The following is a 17,556-nucleotide window of genomic DNA, read 5'->3' on the forward strand; positions in this document are numbered from 1 at the left end:
GCTCAATAAATATTCATTATTATTTTCAATGTTGAAAACAGTTGTGTACAGATTTTTTTTTTTCAAAATGCTTTGATGAATGTAAAGTTCAAAAGAACAGCATATATTTCAAATATATATATTTTTAACATTATAAATGTCTTTACTGTAACTGTTGATCAGTTTAACTCATCCTTCATAAATAAAAGTACTGATTTATTTTATTTTTTTCCCCCAAAAATAAAATTGTAATTATTACTAACCCAAAACTTTTGAGCGGTAGTGTTTAACGTTACAAAAGCTTTAGATTTCAGATAAATGCTGTTCTTTTGAACTTTCTATTCATCAAAGACTGTACACAACTGTTTTCGACATTTAAAATAATAATGAATGTTTCTTGAGTATCAATCATCATATAAGAATAATTTCTGAAGGATCATGTGACAGTGACGACTGGAGTAATGATGCTGAAAACTCAGCTTTGATCACAGGAATAAATAACAGTTTAAAATATATTAAAATAGAAAGCAGCTGTTTTAAATTGGAATAATATTTTACAATATTACTGTTTTTGTTTGTATTTTTAATCAAATAAATGCAGCCTTGGTGAGCAGAAGAAACTTCTCTGTTATGTGCGCGCCACAGACTGCACGCACGTCCGCTTAGAGTTCCGCCTTTTGCCTTCCGTCAATATTACGTTATTAGAAAAAATATTTTTTTAGAGAATCGATTTTTTGACATTTGTGAATCGATTCAGAATCGTCCACGTCCGCATCGCGATGCATCTAAGAATCAATTTTTTCTCCCACCCCTAGATTTCATACAACAGGTTAATAAACAGTTACAATTAAGTCACTTACATTTTAGATGCAATGTTGACTGTTTTTGTTCTGTTTCAGCAGCGAAAATAGTTAAACAAAGATCACGGCAGAACCATCACGCATCACGTGTTTTCTCATAACTGAACGATTCAGCATTTTTAACGAATCGGTTGACTCAAAGATTGAATGATCAATCCATAAACATCTGTCTTAATCATGATCGACTCATTCGAACGAATCGTTTGAACGAACGAATCAATGACTCGCTTATTAAGATGGATGCCTGGCGACACCTAATGGCGGTTTAGTGTTGTTTAAAAGCATCATTCTTTCCCACATGTGTATGATTTGTGTGTGCAACATTATCATTATTTTTCTTTCACTATTATATTAGCGATTTAAAAGCACCCACTCGTGTCACACGTCGATTAACCGGTGGGAAAATATCCTCAGACACATACCTAATAAATGTATATTTAAATACAATATTGGCCTACCTGGTAAAAAGTTTTATATACTATTTTGATGTCCTTTTGGACACAAGAGGGCAGTATAGCCCTATGTTTGCTTTTTTGTTGAACCAAATAGCACTAAATAGCCTGTTTTTAACTTTTTCATTCTTCTTGAATTGCAAAAACAGAATAAAATGGGTTTAGTTGTGATATTTGTATACTTTTATATAGAAATAAATGGTATATAATTACATTTTTAGAAGATTTTTACTTTAAATATGCTAAATTGTGAATGGATAATAAATATCTCAAACGGTTTTGCTATGGCGAGGGATTAATGTAGTTTCATCATGTTGAAAAAGTTTGGTACGAATAAAATAAATAGTTTAAGAGGAGTGGCTAAAAATTCAGAGGCTGATTTTGCAAAAAAATTCACATTCAGACCAAAATATCTGACTTCCTGATGGCCAGAGCTATTGAATGTAAATTAGAAAGTTGTCCGGCTTGATGAGTACAATATAGAAACTATTTTTTCTTTACTGTAGTTAAAAGTAACCCCCCCACTTTTGTCAAAAGCATGTTGAAAGTGACACACTTCCTGCTGCCAGTTGGTGGCGCTATAACTTTGACTCACAATAGCTACATCCATCTGATCGGCCTCTTACCACGAACACACTGCTGAAGTTTCATCAAGATCAGTTAATGTATGCAGAAGTTATTCCACTTCCGTGTTTCTCTTTTCTCGCCATAAATTCGATTCCTCGCCACAGCCAAACCGTTCGAGATATCAAAAATCCGTCCGCAATTTAGCATCCTCAAAGTCTTGACTACATGCACACCGAGTTTGAAGGGGACACGGTGAATTTTCTAGGAGGAGTATTTCACATTCCACAGCAAGCGTTTTCCAAACAACCCATAATAGCCGACTTCCTGTTGGGCTGGCGTAAAACTTGACCGGGGTAAAGTTGTTCGGCCCGATGAGATCTATATGTGTACCGAGTTTCATATTAATTCATGCGAGCGTGTTTGATATATGGATCAAGTTTTAGAACCCCGTTCAAGGGGGCGCTGTTGAGCCCCCCAGCCACGCCCGGGTACCAGCTTCAGCCCGGCCCTGATGGCCGTGGGTTCTGACTTGTGTGCAAAGTTTCAAGAGTTTTTGAGCACGTTAAGGACCCCAAAAGCCCCTGAAACCTTGATTAACAATATAAAAGCAATAGTCAAATCCCCCCTCCCCTCACACACACAGAGACACAGAGAGAGGGAGAGAAAATTCTTCAGAAAATCCACATTCAAACCAAAATATCTCTCTTCCTGTTGGTCGGAGATGGTTAATGTCAATTAGAAAGTTGTCCGTCTTGATGAGAACAATACACATACCAAGTTTTGTTGCTGTTGATAAAAGTAACCGCCCCATTTATGACTAAAGGTGGCGCTACTGAGCCCCTCACCACGCCCGTTTCTGAAACTTTGCACATGTCTACCGGCTAATAAATGTGATGTGTCTGTCGAGTTTCATCCAATTTCAAGTATGTTAAGAGTCTCAAAAGCATCTGAAAAGAATATTAAAGTTTGATGCGTTGCCACGGCAACAGTATTTAAGATATCAATAAACCTTTCACAGGTCTACATCTGCCGTGTGTCTACATTATACACATAAAGTTTGAAGCAAATCGGGTAAAAATAAGAGGGTGATTTCAAAGCATTTTGAAAGTGACACACTTCCTGCTGCCAGTTGGTGGCGCTATAACTTTGACTCACAATAGTCACATCCATGTGATCGGCCTCTTACAACGAACACACTGCGGAAGTTTCATCAAGATCAGTTAATGTATGCAGAAGTTATAACACACTTCCTGTTTATCTTTTCTCGCTATAAATTCGTTTCATCGCCACGGCCAAACCGTTCGAGATATCAAAAATCCGTCCGCAATTTAGCATCCTCAATATCTTGACTTCATGCTGACCGAGTTTGGTGTGGATCGGATCAATTCCCTAGGAGGAGTACATTAAATTCCACAGCATGCGTTTTTCAAACAACCCATAATAGCTGACTTCCTGTTGGGCAGAGCTAATAACTTAGAGCGCGAAAGTTGTTCGGCCCGATGAGATCTATATGTGTACCGAGTTTCATACTAATACGTTCTTGTATGTGTCCAAGATTTAAGATTGTGTTCTAGGGGGCGCTGTTGAGCCCCCCTGCCACGCCCGGGTACCAGCTTCAGCCCGGCCCTAATGGCCGCGGGTTCTGACCTGCGTGCAAAGTTTCATGAGTTTTTGAGCACGTTAAAGGCCCCAAAAGCCCCCGAACCCTTGAAGAACAATAATAATAATAATAATAATCCTAACGAAAACAATAGGGCCTTCGCCCTTTCAGGGCTTGGGCCCTAATAATAATAATCCTACCGAAAACAATAGGGCCTTCGCCCTTTCAGGGCTTGGGCCCTAATAATAATAAATATAGCTGCGAGCAGCGATTGCGGGCCCAAGCCGGTGGCACAGCCACCCTGGTGCCTTTAGTTACACTAAAGCCACCGGGGTGGCGGTGTCACCGCCTTGGGCCCTCCATCGCTGCTCGCAGCTATATTTATATATATATATATATATATATATATATATATATATATATATATATATATATAAATAAATACATAAATAAATAAATATATATATATATATATATATATATATGGCGAGGCGAGGAACGGGCAGAGAAGAGCGAACGTTTTTGGACATTCATCATATTGCATTGGTTTTCATTTCTTGTCCTCAAACCGAGCACTAATCTGTTTATTTTTAAGTCACACATTCTCCATTGATTAAAAAAGACAATCAAATGTATTTTTTAATGGTAGTATTATTTTATACAGAAATAAATTATTTATAATTCAGATGAGAATAAAGTTAGTGTTAATTAAAATTGTAAGGAAAACAAATATATTGATCTAAAATCTACTATCATTTGCTGCAAATAGGTTGACTATTTATATTTATTATTATATTTTATTACGGCTGTAATGAACCGGCTGCGATGTCAAGATTGCAATGCTGGAATGCACTGTGTGTGTGTGTGTGTGTGTGTGTGTGTGTGTGAGGCGTGGGCACGATCGAACAGTGGAAACATAAAAACATAGGCTACTCCGTCGGTTTGTTCATACAGGACATCATTTAAACTGCACTGTGTTTACTTATATTTATGTACACTCGCAATAAAACACAACATTGTGCTTTTGTAAAAAAACATTCAAGCAATCCCACCCCCGAAATGGCGCTATTTTTTAAATGAAACTAAAATGCTCACGGCTGCATGGGCAATAACGCGTCTACAGCGAGGAACGAGCAGAACAGAGTGAATGTTTTTTAGTTCATTCCTACTGGACGACCGTATTTCACTTTCGCTTTTAAAGGGATACTCCACTTTAAAATGAAAATTCTGTCATCATATACTCACCCTCATGTTGTTTTAATCCTTTATGAATTTCTTTCTTCTGCTGAACAGAAAGGAAGATATTTAGGAGAATGTCAGTAACCAGACAGTTTCTGATCCCATTGACTTCCATAGTAGGAAAAAAATGTATACTATGGAAGTCAATGAGACCAGAAACTGTCTGGTTACTGACATTCTTCTAAATATCTTCCTTTCTGTTCAGCAGAAGAAAGAAATTAATAAAGGATTGAAACAACATGAGGGTGAGTATATGATGACAGAATTTTCCATTTAAAGTGGAGTATCCCTTTAAGTTAGCGATTTAAAAGCCCCCGCCGCGGTGTCACACATCAATTAACCAGTGGGAAAAAATTCTCAGTCACATCGCTATTATATTTATATATAAATACAATATACAATGGGCCTACCTGATTTTGAACACAAGAGGGCAGTATAGCCCTATGTATGACTTTTTTTTTTTTACTAAATAGCGCATTCTGGCTGATTTTAAACTTGTACATAATTCTTGAATTGAAAAAAACTGAATAAACCCAAAACTAGTTCTGTTTCGGTTTAGTTCTGATATTTGTATAATTTTATATAAAAATAAATGGTGTATAATTAAATTTTAAGAAGATATGAGATGTTTTCTGATTCCTTTTTTGACATTATTTTAATCCCTCGCCATGTCAAAACCGTTTGAAATATTTAATATCCGTTCACAATTTAGCATCTTTAATGTATTTTCATCGTGTTAAAAAAGTTTGGTGTGAATAAAAAAAAAAACACTTAGCAGGAGTGGGTAAAAAGCAGAGGCTGAATTTGCAAATGAATTCACATTCAAACCAAAATATCTGACTTCCTATTGGTCGAAGCTAATAACTGTATATTAGAAAGTTGTCCGGCTCGATGAGACCAATGTACGTACTGATTTTTAAAACTGTGGGTAAAACTAACCCCCCCCACTTTTGTCAAAAGCATTTTGAAAGTGACACACTTCCTGCTGCCAGTTGGTGGCGCTATAACTTTGACTAACAATAGTTACATCCATCTGATCGGCCTCTTACCACGAACACACTGGTGAAGTTTCATCAAGATCAGTTAATGTATGCAGAAGTTATACCACTTCGTGTTTCTCTTTTCTCGCCATAAATTCGTTTCCTCGCCACGGCCAAACCGTTCGAGATATCAAAAATCCGTCCGCAATTTAGAATCCTCAATGTCTTGACTTCATGCACACCGAGTTTGGTGGGGATTGGATGAATTCTCTAGGAGGAGTACTTCGCATTCCACAGCAAGCGTTTTCCAAACAACCCATAATAGCCGACTTCCTGTTGGGCTGGCGTAAAACTTGACCAGGGGAAAGTTGTTCGGCCCGATGAGATCTATATGTGTACCGAGTTTCATATTAATTAATGCAAGCGTGTTTGATCTATGGACCAAGTTTTGGGACCCCCGTTCAAGGGGGCGCTGTTGAGCCCCCCTGCCACGCCCGGATACCAGCTTCAGCCCGTCCCTGATGGCAGGGGGTTCTGACTTGTGTGCAAAGTTACAAGAGTTTTTGAGCACGTTAAGGACCCCAAAAGCCCCTGAAACCTTGATTAACAATGTAAAAGCAATAAGTCAAATCCCCCCCTCCCCTCACACACACAGAGACACAGAGAGAGGGAGAGAAAATTCTTCAGAATATCCACATTCAAACCAAAATATCTCTCTTCCTGTTGGTCAGAGATAGTTCATGTAAATTAGAAAGTTGTCCGTCTTGATGAGAACAATACACATACCAAGTTTTGTTGCTGTTGATAAAACTAACCCCCCCACTTATGACTAAAGGTGGCGCTACTGAGCCCCTCACCACGCCCGTTTCTGAAACTTTGCACATGTCTACTGGCTAATAAATGTGATGTGTCTGTCGAGTTTCATCCAATTTCAAGTATGTTAAGAGTCTCAAAAGCATCAAAAAAGAATATTAAAGTTTGAAGCGTTGCCATGGCAACAGTATTAAAGATATCAAAAATCCTTTCACAGGTCTACATCTGCCGTGTGTTTACATTATACACATAAAGTTTGAAGCAAATCGGGTAAAAATAAGAGGGTGATTTCAAAGCATTTTGAAAGGGACACACTTCCTGTTGCCAGTTGGTGGCGCTATAACTTTGACTCACAATAGTCACATCCATGTGATCGACCTCTTACAACGAACACACTGCTGAAGTTTAATCAAGATCAGTTAATGTATGCAGAAGTTATAACACACTTCCTGTTTCCATTATTCGCCATAAATTCGTGTCCTCGCCACAGCCAAACCGTTCGAGATATCAAAAATCCGTCCGCAATTTAGCATCCTCAATGTCTTGACTTCATGCTGACTGAGTTTGGAGGCGAATGGATGAATTCCCTAGGAGGAGTACATTAAATTCCACAGCATGCGTTTCCAAACAACCCATAATAGCCGACTTCCTGTTGGGCTGGCGTAAAAAGTAAAAGTACGAAAGTTGTTTGGCCCGATGAGATCTATATGTGTACCAAGTTTCATATTATTACATGCAAGCGTGTTTGATTTATGGACCAAGTTTTCGGACCCCGTTCCAGGGGGCGCTGTCGAGCCTCCCTGCCACGCCAGTGTCCCAGCTTCAGCCCGGCCCTAATGGCCGCGGGTTCTGACCTGTGTGCAAAGTTTCAAGAGTTTTCGAGCACGTTAAGGGCCCCAAAAGTGCCCGAAAGGTTGAAAAAAAAATAATAATAAATAATCCTTAGAAGAACAATAGGGCTCTGCGCCCTTTCAGGGCTTGGGCCCTAATAAATAATCCTACCGGAAACAATAGGGCCTTCGCCCTTTCAGGGCTTGGGCCCTAATAAATAATCCTACCGGAAACAATAGGGCCTTCGCCCTTTCAGGGCTTGGGCCCTAATAATCCTACCGAAAACAATAGGGCCTTCGCCCTTTCAGGGCTTGGGCCCTAATAATCCTACCGAAAACAATAGGGCCTTCGCCCTTTCAGGGCTTGGGCCCTAATAATAATCCTACCGAAAACAATAGGGCCTTCGCCCTTTCAGGGCTTGGGCCCTAATAATCCTAACGAAAACAATAGGGCCTTCGCCCCTTCAGGGCTTGGGCCCTAATAATAATAAAAAACATTAAACAGCCCTTTTCTTCATTTTCTCTAGTCATGTAGCACTGATTTCAAAATGTTTCACCTTTCTGCTGAATAGGCAGCCATGTTTTATTGAAAGCCAATTTTGCCAGCAGTGAATCTATACCAGTAAAACCTGGCACACAGTTCACTCTCACTGTTTCTTCTTCATAATATGAAGCTTTCCAAACTGGTTCTATGTTTTCATATAATATCCTCTCAACGACATTCTGAGAAGCACAAACAAACGTTATACAAAGATGTAGTAGTCGACACTCTTTAAAACAACTTAAGGTCATTTAAAAGTGTTGGATGTGTATATAATATGAATAACATTCTACTAAAAATGAATGAACTCACCTTGACCTTGCACAACAGTAACAGAAAATAGAAAACAGGAAAAGCTGATAAATTGTACAGGAACTCTCATTTTGAACTCTCATTTCACAAATGACTGTAACTTGTTTTCTCACTCTGTTTGTATGATGGGGAATCAAAAAGTGAATCATTTACTAAGTCAAAAGGAGGATTCTTTTATACCAGATCACTTTGTGGATGTGCAGAAGGATATTTTGTTTAAAATCCCCCTGTAGTCAATAACTGTATCCCTTAAAAATCATCTTTGATCACAAACATGACATAAAAAAAAAAAAAAAAATCCTGTGAATTTTATTTATTTATTTATACCTTAAAATAGCTTGAATGTAACTCTACACCCTTGCTTCATTTGCTTTCAAGTAAAAAAAAAAAATCTAATTGAAAAGCATATTAAGATGAATAACATTAACCTCAAAAATAACCTGCCTTCACTGCGCACACAACTAAAGGAAAATCACCAAAAGACAGAAATTCTCATTTTGAGTTCACATCAAAAGTAGCTTTTTTTTTCTTTTTTGTCATCTGGACAAACCAAAGGACAAGTTACCCTAGACAAGTCAAACTTTGTAAGTCACATTTATGTAACATATAAACAGGAAGCAAAAAGAAAGTTCTAAAATATTTGATGTGTTCACTGCTGTGCTTTACAGGTTAAACCTGTTAGATTTAGATTTTTTTCACTGACTAGTGTTCTTTACATTTAAAGAAGAACATTATTACATTAATTCATTAATGATTGTTTCATAATACTTATGTTCCTAAAACATACATTGAGGTAAAAGAAGAGTTTGAAAAACTGGATGTCATTTACAGGATCTTACGGTGTGAACTTTTGGTAAAAATTGAAATGTTAAACTCAAAGGTCTTTACCTTTATAAGTACAGTGAGGAAAATAAGTATTTGAACACCCTGCTATTTTGCAAGTTCTCCCACTTGGAAATCATGGAGGGGTGGGAGCATTGTCATCGTAGGTGCATGTCCACTGTGAGAGACATAATCTAAAAAAAAAAAAAATCCAGAAATCACAATATATGATTTTTAAACTATTTATTTGTATGATACAGCTGCAAATAAGTATTTGAACACCTGTCTATCAGCTAGAATTCTGACCCTCAAAGACCTGTTAATCTGCCTTTAAAATGTCCACCTCCACTCCATTTATTATCCTAAATTAGATGCACCTGTTTGAGGTCGTTAGCTGCATAAAGACACCTGTCCACCCCATACAATCAGTAAGAATCCAACTACTAACATGGCCAAGACCAAAGAGCTGTCCAAAGACACTAGAGACAAAATTGTACACCTCCACAAGGCTGGAAAGGGCTACGGGGAAATTGCCAAGCAGCTTGGTGAAAAAAGGTCCACTGTTGGAGCAATCATTAGAAAATGGAAGAAGCTAAACATGACTGTCAATCTCCCTCGGACTGGGGCTCCATGCAAGATCTCACCTCGTGGGGTCTCAATGATCCGAAGAAAGGTGAGAAATCAGCCCAGAACTACACGGGAGGAGCTGGTCAATGACCTGAAAAGAGCTGGGACCACCGTTTCCAAGGTTACTGTTGGTAATACACTAAAACGTCATGGTTTGAAATCATGCATGGCACGGAAGGATCCCCTGCTTAAACCAGCACATGTCAAGGCCCGTCTTAAGTTTGCCAATGACCATTTGGATGATCCAGAGGAGTCATGGGAGAAAGTCATGTGGTCAGATGAGACCAAAATAGAACTTTTTGGTCATAATTCCACTAAACGTGTTTGGAGGAAGAAGAATGATGAGTACCATCCCAAGAACACCATCCCTACTGTGAAGCATGGGGGTGGTAGCATCATGCTTTGGGGGTGTTTTTCTGCACATGGCACAGGGCGACTGCACTGTATTAAGGAGAGGATGACCGGGGCCATGTATTGCGAGATTTTGGGGAACAACCTCCTTCCCTCAGTTAGAGCATTGAAGATGGGTCGAGGCTGGGTCTTCCAACATGACAATGACCCGAAGCACACAGCCAGGATAACCAAGGAGTGGCTCTGTAAGAAGCATATCAAGGTTCTGGCGTGGCCTAGCCAGTCTCCAGACCTAAACCCAATAGAGAATCTTTGGAGGGAGCTCAAACTCCGTGTTTCTCAGCGACAGCCCAGAAACCTGACTGATCTAGAGAAGATCTGTGTGGAGGAGTGGGCCAAAATCCCTCCTGCAGTGTGTGCAAACCTGGTGAAAAACTACAGGAAACGTTTGACCTCTGTAATTGCAAACAAAGGCTACTGTACCAAATATTAACATTGATTTTCTCAGGTGTTCAAATTTATTTGCAGCTGTATCATACAAATAAATAGTTAAAAAATCATACATTGTGATTTCTGGATTTTTTTTTTTTTGATTATGTCTCTCACAGTGGACATGCACCTACGATGACAATTTCAGACCCCTCCATGATTTCTAAGTGGGAGAACTTGCAAAATAGCAGGGTGTTCAAATACTTATTTTCCTCACTGTAGCAATACCTCATTGTTAATTGACAGTATTACTGACAACATACTGTAACGCCAGCAAAACATAGTTTGCGATATGGAGCACTTTTTATTCTGACCTAAACGTTAGTCCAACCACAGCTTGTCCTTCTGGGGCCATGGAAACGTCAAAGCCACGTCACACTTGTCCATATATGGTATTTACAGGCTCTTCCGACTTTTGATGTACGCAAATCCAGGATATTTATTTATTTTGTTGTTGTTATTTTTCATTGAAAGATATACAACAACACTTAATTTCCATGATCATGTATGTATAAGTTCTTTAAAAAAAACCCCACTCTTCAGAGTTCTGACTGAAGATAGGCTATGTCAGTGGTCTCAAACTCAATTCCTGGAGGGCCACAGCTCTGCACAGTTTAGCTCCAACCAGCTCCAACTCACACACCTGCAAGGAAGTTTCTAGTAATCCTGAAGACCTTGATTAGCTGGATCAGGTGTGTTTGATTAGGGTTGGAGCAAAACTGTGCAGAGCTGTGGCCCTCCAGGAATTGAGTTTGAGATCACTGGGCTATGTAACCTATGCTATGTAACACTACAGGGATCTTACAAAAAGAAAATTACTCTTGATAGTTATTCTAGCATTCAGTATTTGTTTTAAACAGATGTAAGTTAATCTCTTAATCAAATAAAATGCGTCTGTAACATTTAAAGATGATTGCGCTCACATTTTTTCTAATTTCCCAAAATGTATTGATATGCCAAACTCATTTTTCTTTTCTTTAAAAAACAAAACAAAAAACAGCAGATGCAAGGCTGCCACCAGAAAATACACTATTTTCTTCCCTTTGAAGAACACTTTGCCCCCCAAAATAAAAACAATATATATATTTACATGATTAATTTTACATTATTTTGTAAAAAGGCAATTATAAATAGGTAATTACAATTATAATTATAAATGTTAAAGGAATTAATATCTGAAATTGTAATTGAACATTTCAAACAGGATTACAACATTCTGTGGTATTTATTCATGGCTTCAATACCTACCCTTTTTTTACACACCATTAAGAAAATAAACACAAAAAGAGACTGGGTATTGTTTAATGAACAAAAGCAAGAGGAAAAGAAAAGAAAAGAAAAGAAAAAACTCACAAAAAAAAGAAAAAAAGAAAGAAATTAAGGGTGCTTGAGTCCAGGGGCCGTTCTTCGTACGTCGCTAACTCAGTTAGCTGGATTTGATTGTTGGCGATTTGGCATGATCTTGGATTGTTTGGTTCTTCGAAGCTCATCCTGGACTTGCTGTCATAGCAACAGGTGCGCAATCTTAAACCTGCTCGGGAGCAGGCTTATTTCATGTTATCAGGATTAGACTGCGGCTTTATAAGCGGAGCTGATACGGGAAGTCCAGCGCAGCGCGATAGTGCACTTTCTGAGAGATATATTTTTTCTCGTGACTCGTGAGATTGTTGTTTACATTATTAATTTGTTGGAAACGCACATTTATTTTCGACTTGTCGGAGTCGGGCTTTAACTACAGCACAAACTGTTTGCATTGCCCTAAGATTATTTGCGAGTGGCTCTTTCCTTTACACTATTGGAGATGCGGAGAACTTGATGGAAAGTGCTGTCTGTCATAATTTTTTATGAAGATCATGCAATCATGACCATGCCGATTACAGTATGTGTCACTCAGGCTTCACTAACGTGATTGGTACCATATATAGGCTACCATAGACTGCCATCAAGGCCTCAATGAAGGGGATTATGTGAACAGAAAGGGGGTTCACAGCCCAGTTACTATTGGGATTCTTAATATTCCAGATTAATAATATTATATCAAATAAAATAAAAAAGGCAGTTGACTAAAATCTTCCATCACAAATGTGAGAGCAAAATAGCCAGGTCTGTGCATGACTTAAGAATTTTCAGAGATTCACATTTATGCACATTATTTGAAAGTGGTAAGGAAAGTTCCACAATTAAATATCAAGCTCACTGTATTACATACACTTATGCTGATCATAACAGAACTGCATTTTTTCATAGGTGATTATGACATGTTCCTGCCTGCAGACAGGTGTTTTATGACCCCATTCCCTGACCCAAACCAGTAACAATGCAGCTCTAGCCAGGACAAGGGCACACAATGAAATGAACTTTGGCTAACTAGGGAAGATTTCAGTGTCTGAAAAGTCTGAGGGTTGCACATCTGACAGGGCCTGTGACATTGTTGCATGTGCCATATTACACAACACTGGCAAAAAAAAAAAAAAAAAAAAACTTAATAAAAGACAAATATGCTTAGTTTCTTGAGTTTTATTTCAATTGTTCCTTGTAAAGAAAAGCCAGTGGTCAAGTGCCTGCAACAAGAGATATTAGACACATGCCTCATGCAACAAATAAAAAGGAAAAGTTGGCTCTACACTGCCCACCTGTAGGCCTATGTCTCCTCTGTCTGTGCAGACTCTTCTGTAGGCCTTTCTGTAGATGTGGAATCCTGCAACTTATATTGCAGCCATAAAGCATACAAGTATAAATTAAGTAAAGTTATTTATGCACTTGCAGGTAGGCTAGTTCCTCCATATGACAGTTATCTGAGAGGGTTTATTCACTGTCCAGTGCAATGGAAACAAATGGACATTACAAAGTCTTATACTTTCTTTCCTTTGGAAAGTTAGAAAATGTCCACTTACTGCACATATTTCAGCCACCACTTTCTTGGGAACAGATACAAGTGTTGGTGTATTATGTAAAAGTGCACAAAAGAGGAAAACACAATGTCATTACAATGATCTACACTCGGGAAAAATGTGATCAATAACTCATGGCAAAATATTTTTACATTAACATAAGTTTATCAGTTTTCACTTTCACAAGTCAAAGCAATTCATCATTACTCAAGATTTAACAGTTGAAATGACTATACGGCCTTAATGCAGCAAAAATTATTTTACAGTGTAGGCTACTAAGATCTTTTCTTTTTTCTCAGCCTTTTTCTTGGTTGCTTTTATAAACAGACAACCATTTATTTAACAGTGCCTTTTATAGAAGAGACTATAATATAACAAAAAATTACCATTATGTAGAATATTTTTGTACTTCACTTTTATTTGTTCCCATGTTCTAGTGTGGTGACTCTGACATTACAATGAACAAAGTGATTATGCAATTATTAAAATACAAATATATAGGCTAATAAGTGATAAAAACATCTAACATACCCACTTCTAACGGATTTAAATTGTCTGCTACTTTTTGCCAGCCCTCTCTCCTGGCTTTTGCAGACTTTGAGGTGTTCCCTGGTGTTTTGATTAAACATTAAAATTCCGAATAAACTTCGACTATTAGTTCTTGCTCTGCTGAGGAGAAAAACTGAGCGCGCTCTTTGGCCATGCTGAACAGCCAATAGTAGCGTTGCTGATCAATGTTTCTACTATCGATACATATCCCCTTTTAAACCAGCGCATGAACGCGCAGTTATCTCAGATAACTCAATCCAGCGATACTAATCATAAACAACAGGTGTGTTCGAAGAACCCAATTAGCCGGATCATGATTAGCACGATGATATCATCTTGGATGTGTCATTTGATCTCGGATGTAATAAGCAACGTACGAAGAACGAGCCCCAGGTGACTAGGCTGTCATGCTGAAAGCTGGTTGGGAATTAGGCATAACATGTAGGAATTCACTGACAGGCTCCCATGTGTCATCCCAGGTTTTGCCACTGTAAAATATCATAAGTGCAAAAAAATTCATTAGAACACAGAGAAAAAAAATATCTAAATCACTGTTGGGTTAAATTGAGAGAGTTCATTGAAATGTATTTATGTTTGTTAAAGTAGCATTAACCCTGGTTAAGCCCAGTGGTGGAATGCAACTGAGTACATTCACTCAATTTACGGTGTTTTTTCGTTTTACACATTTTTATACAACATTGCATCTCACAGGAAACTATTGTACTTTTTACTAAACTACAATTGTCTGGCAGCTCTAGTTACACAATGTTCCACACAGTTCCTGTACATTAAAAGCCATGTATCTCAATTTACTGATTTCAAAATGTTTCTGATAAACTGAGGGATGAAGTTGTCATTATTGGGATGAGGAAAATCACATTTCCAACACATGTACAGCAGGAAACAACTAAATTATGACACATAAGTGTTTCAGATGCTGAAAGATTAATTTATGTGTGCATGAAACACTGCTACTTTTGTAATGCATTACCAAGTGGATGTCCTGCAGGCTCAATAAATAAGATAGTTCAGAGCTAGAGCAAGCCACTAGAGAACTTACTAGAAACAGTAAAACCTGATCACATCAGGATCATTTTATTGTCCAAACATTGGCTGTCTGTCAGCTAATCAGCAAGCACTGAATGGTCCAGCTCCTCATTACCTACAATCCATTGTGTTAATCACAAAATTCCAGGATCTTACAAATAGAATATTCTAAATAAAGATAAGGAGGTAGATCATTTGCCCATTTGTCTTTAAAATTATGGAAAAGTCTTCCGAGCATTCCAAATTCAGACCTACTCTCTTATTCCAGACTAAAGACAGTCCAGATATTTGTCTTTAGTCTGGACTGAGAGAGTGTGTCTGATTTTGGAATGCTCGGAAGACTATTCCATAATTTTTCATCATCGGAATGCATGTCCTAAAGGTTACAAGGGCCTACCTGCCGGATCTAGCTCTTCCAAATGCTTCCACCTCATCACTATTTGCTTCTGAGTACTGAGAATTAAATAATAAATAAAATATGACTTACCACACAGTGCATGGCAACCAGTGGACTTTCAATTCGGCTTTCCCCTACACACACAAACACGAATAATAATTATTTTAACTGTTTTAGCAATCACTGATTAGGGCATAACATATTGTTTTATTATCTTTGAAAGGTCAGAATCAGTCATTTAGACAAGAAAGCAGCCTAACAGAACACATTTTACCTCATTTATCCGTTCCCCAGGTATTCGATCAAAGAGGAAAACCTTCTGCCCACTACATTTTCGGCAACCTGAAATGATGAAAAGACACGGAAAGTTTATTAAGCCTTGATGCCATGCTTTGTAGCTGAATCAGTCCAAATTTATCATTTCACATGTGAGGTGATATGCAGTCCTTTTCATTCATGTCAAAGTAAATTTGTCCCTGTTTTTGAAAGCAAAATGTACAGGATTGGCTTTCCCAAAGTCCTCTTAGCTTAATGGTCCTTGCACACTGACTCTGAAATACGACGAATAAATATGTTTTGTCAATCACGTTTACACACTGCCGTCATAAAAAAATCGGATCGTTCGATTTTCTGCGTTTTTCGGATCAGTAGCAAGAATTTTGAGTGTTTTGACAATGAATACGGAAAAACGCATATGAAAATTTCAGACTCAGTGTGGAAGGACCTTAAGTCAGGGACTGACATTAACCACAGGCCTTGGACATTGGCCACAGCTAAATAACTAAATACTGTGAACTGGCTACCAATGACCCGGTTAGCCAAACGAATCAAATTTACATGAAGTCAACTCTGACTGGGAGCAAATTTATTAACAGTGTGGAGTAAGATGTACCATGCAAAAAGTTACCTTTTCTTCTGTTCTTCACACGTGGCCCTTCCTGACACAAAGACGTGGAAATGTAAAAGGCAGACGGAGATGGAAGAGAGACAGAGGGAGAATAGTGTGAAGAGGCAGAGGTGTTTGTCCTTTTCATTTGTTGCAAAGACTTAGAGCATGGAAGTTTGGAAGAAAGTGAAGGAAGAATAGTTGTACAAGTAGAAGAAGAAGTAGGAGAGAGAGAGGAAGACAGAGGAACAAGGATAAGAACAAATACAGTCTCAGACTCCTTGGTTTGACTCTTCGGTTGCTGTGCTGTGGAGGTTGCTATAATACAAGTTTACTTTCATTTAAAATCTGTACATATTAACAAAGAAATATACATTTGTAGCAAATTAGCTCTATGAAATATTAATAATCAATAATAACTGGTTATAATTGATTATGAATATTTGGATTAGTTAATATAATTAATTAATCTGTCGTAAATTAATATTACAATCAATTAACCTATTTGTCCCGTGAACACTCAGGATTAATTGTTTATTAACTCTAAGAAATGTACATTTCCGGGGCATGGGAAATGTCTTTCTTAATTTACAGTACTACTAAGAGCAGTAGCAAAAATCTAAATGATTAGTGACTCCAGTTATGAGCTTGAGACAAGGACAACTTTACGTGTGACATGAACAAGATTTTATTGACTAGTCTAAACACTTAAACTACTCTAACATACACACACATACATGCATACAGTTTACCAAGGGAAAGAGGGCTGAAGCAGAATACAGGAAAGCAAGAAGTTATAGCATTGTTTGAAATCATTGTTTGTCAGCAGATCTACAGCCTTGAGGCAAACCATCAGTTTAGTTCTAAAACGCCCTTCTTTAAAGGGGTAAGGATACTTAATGTATCAAATAATGAGACTAAGTTTGATACTTGCATGTCTCGCCCATTTGAATTAAAATGTCCTGATGCAATTTGTTGAGGCTCCAGTTGATCTTTGCTGATGTGGTCTTGATGAGAGAGAACCAGTGGTTTTCAGAGTATCTTTGGTGAATGGAAAGACAAGGCCGCAGCCTGGCACAAGCTTGGTGGGTCCTTAGAGGCTTCTTCTTCACGTCATCATTTCAGAAAGGGACTAAGAGAGAGCTAAAAGCTGATCAGTGACTTTAAAGCGTGAAGATGGCACAACCTCTGGAGGTCCAAGAGCCAATGAGAAGATTTCCCTTTGGAGGGAAATTTTACGACCCTTTGTGTTCTAGCAGGGCATTTGAATATGTACTTTCATTGGGTGTTTAAGAAAAGAATCTTTAAGATTCTTATAATACTA

General features: G+C 38.0%; 2 protein-coding genes across 2 annotated transcripts in view; both read right to left on the reverse strand.

Annotated features, from left to right (window-relative positions):
• Positions 1-8,282, reverse strand: part of LOC311296146 (coagulation factor XIII B chain-like) — a 59,365-nt gene extending 51,083 nt beyond the window's left edge. Inside the window, exon 1 of the mRNA XM_084417812.1 lies at positions 8,174-8,282. Within this exon, the coding sequence (XP_084273938.1) occupies positions 8,174-8,243 (70 nt within the window). The 5' untranslated portion in view covers positions 8,244-8,282. The remainder of the gene's footprint in view (positions 1-8,173) is intronic.
• Positions 1-17,556, reverse strand: part of LOC311296136 (complement factor H-like) — a 341,142-nt gene that overhangs the window by 212,137 nt on the left and 111,449 nt on the right. The gene's annotated exons all lie outside the window — the stretch shown is intronic.

This window comes from Rutilus rutilus (genome assembly GCF_951802725.1).
Source record: "Rutilus rutilus genome assembly, chromosome: 8".
Taxonomy (NCBI): Eukaryota; Metazoa; Chordata; class Actinopteri; order Cypriniformes; family Leuciscidae; genus Rutilus; species Rutilus rutilus.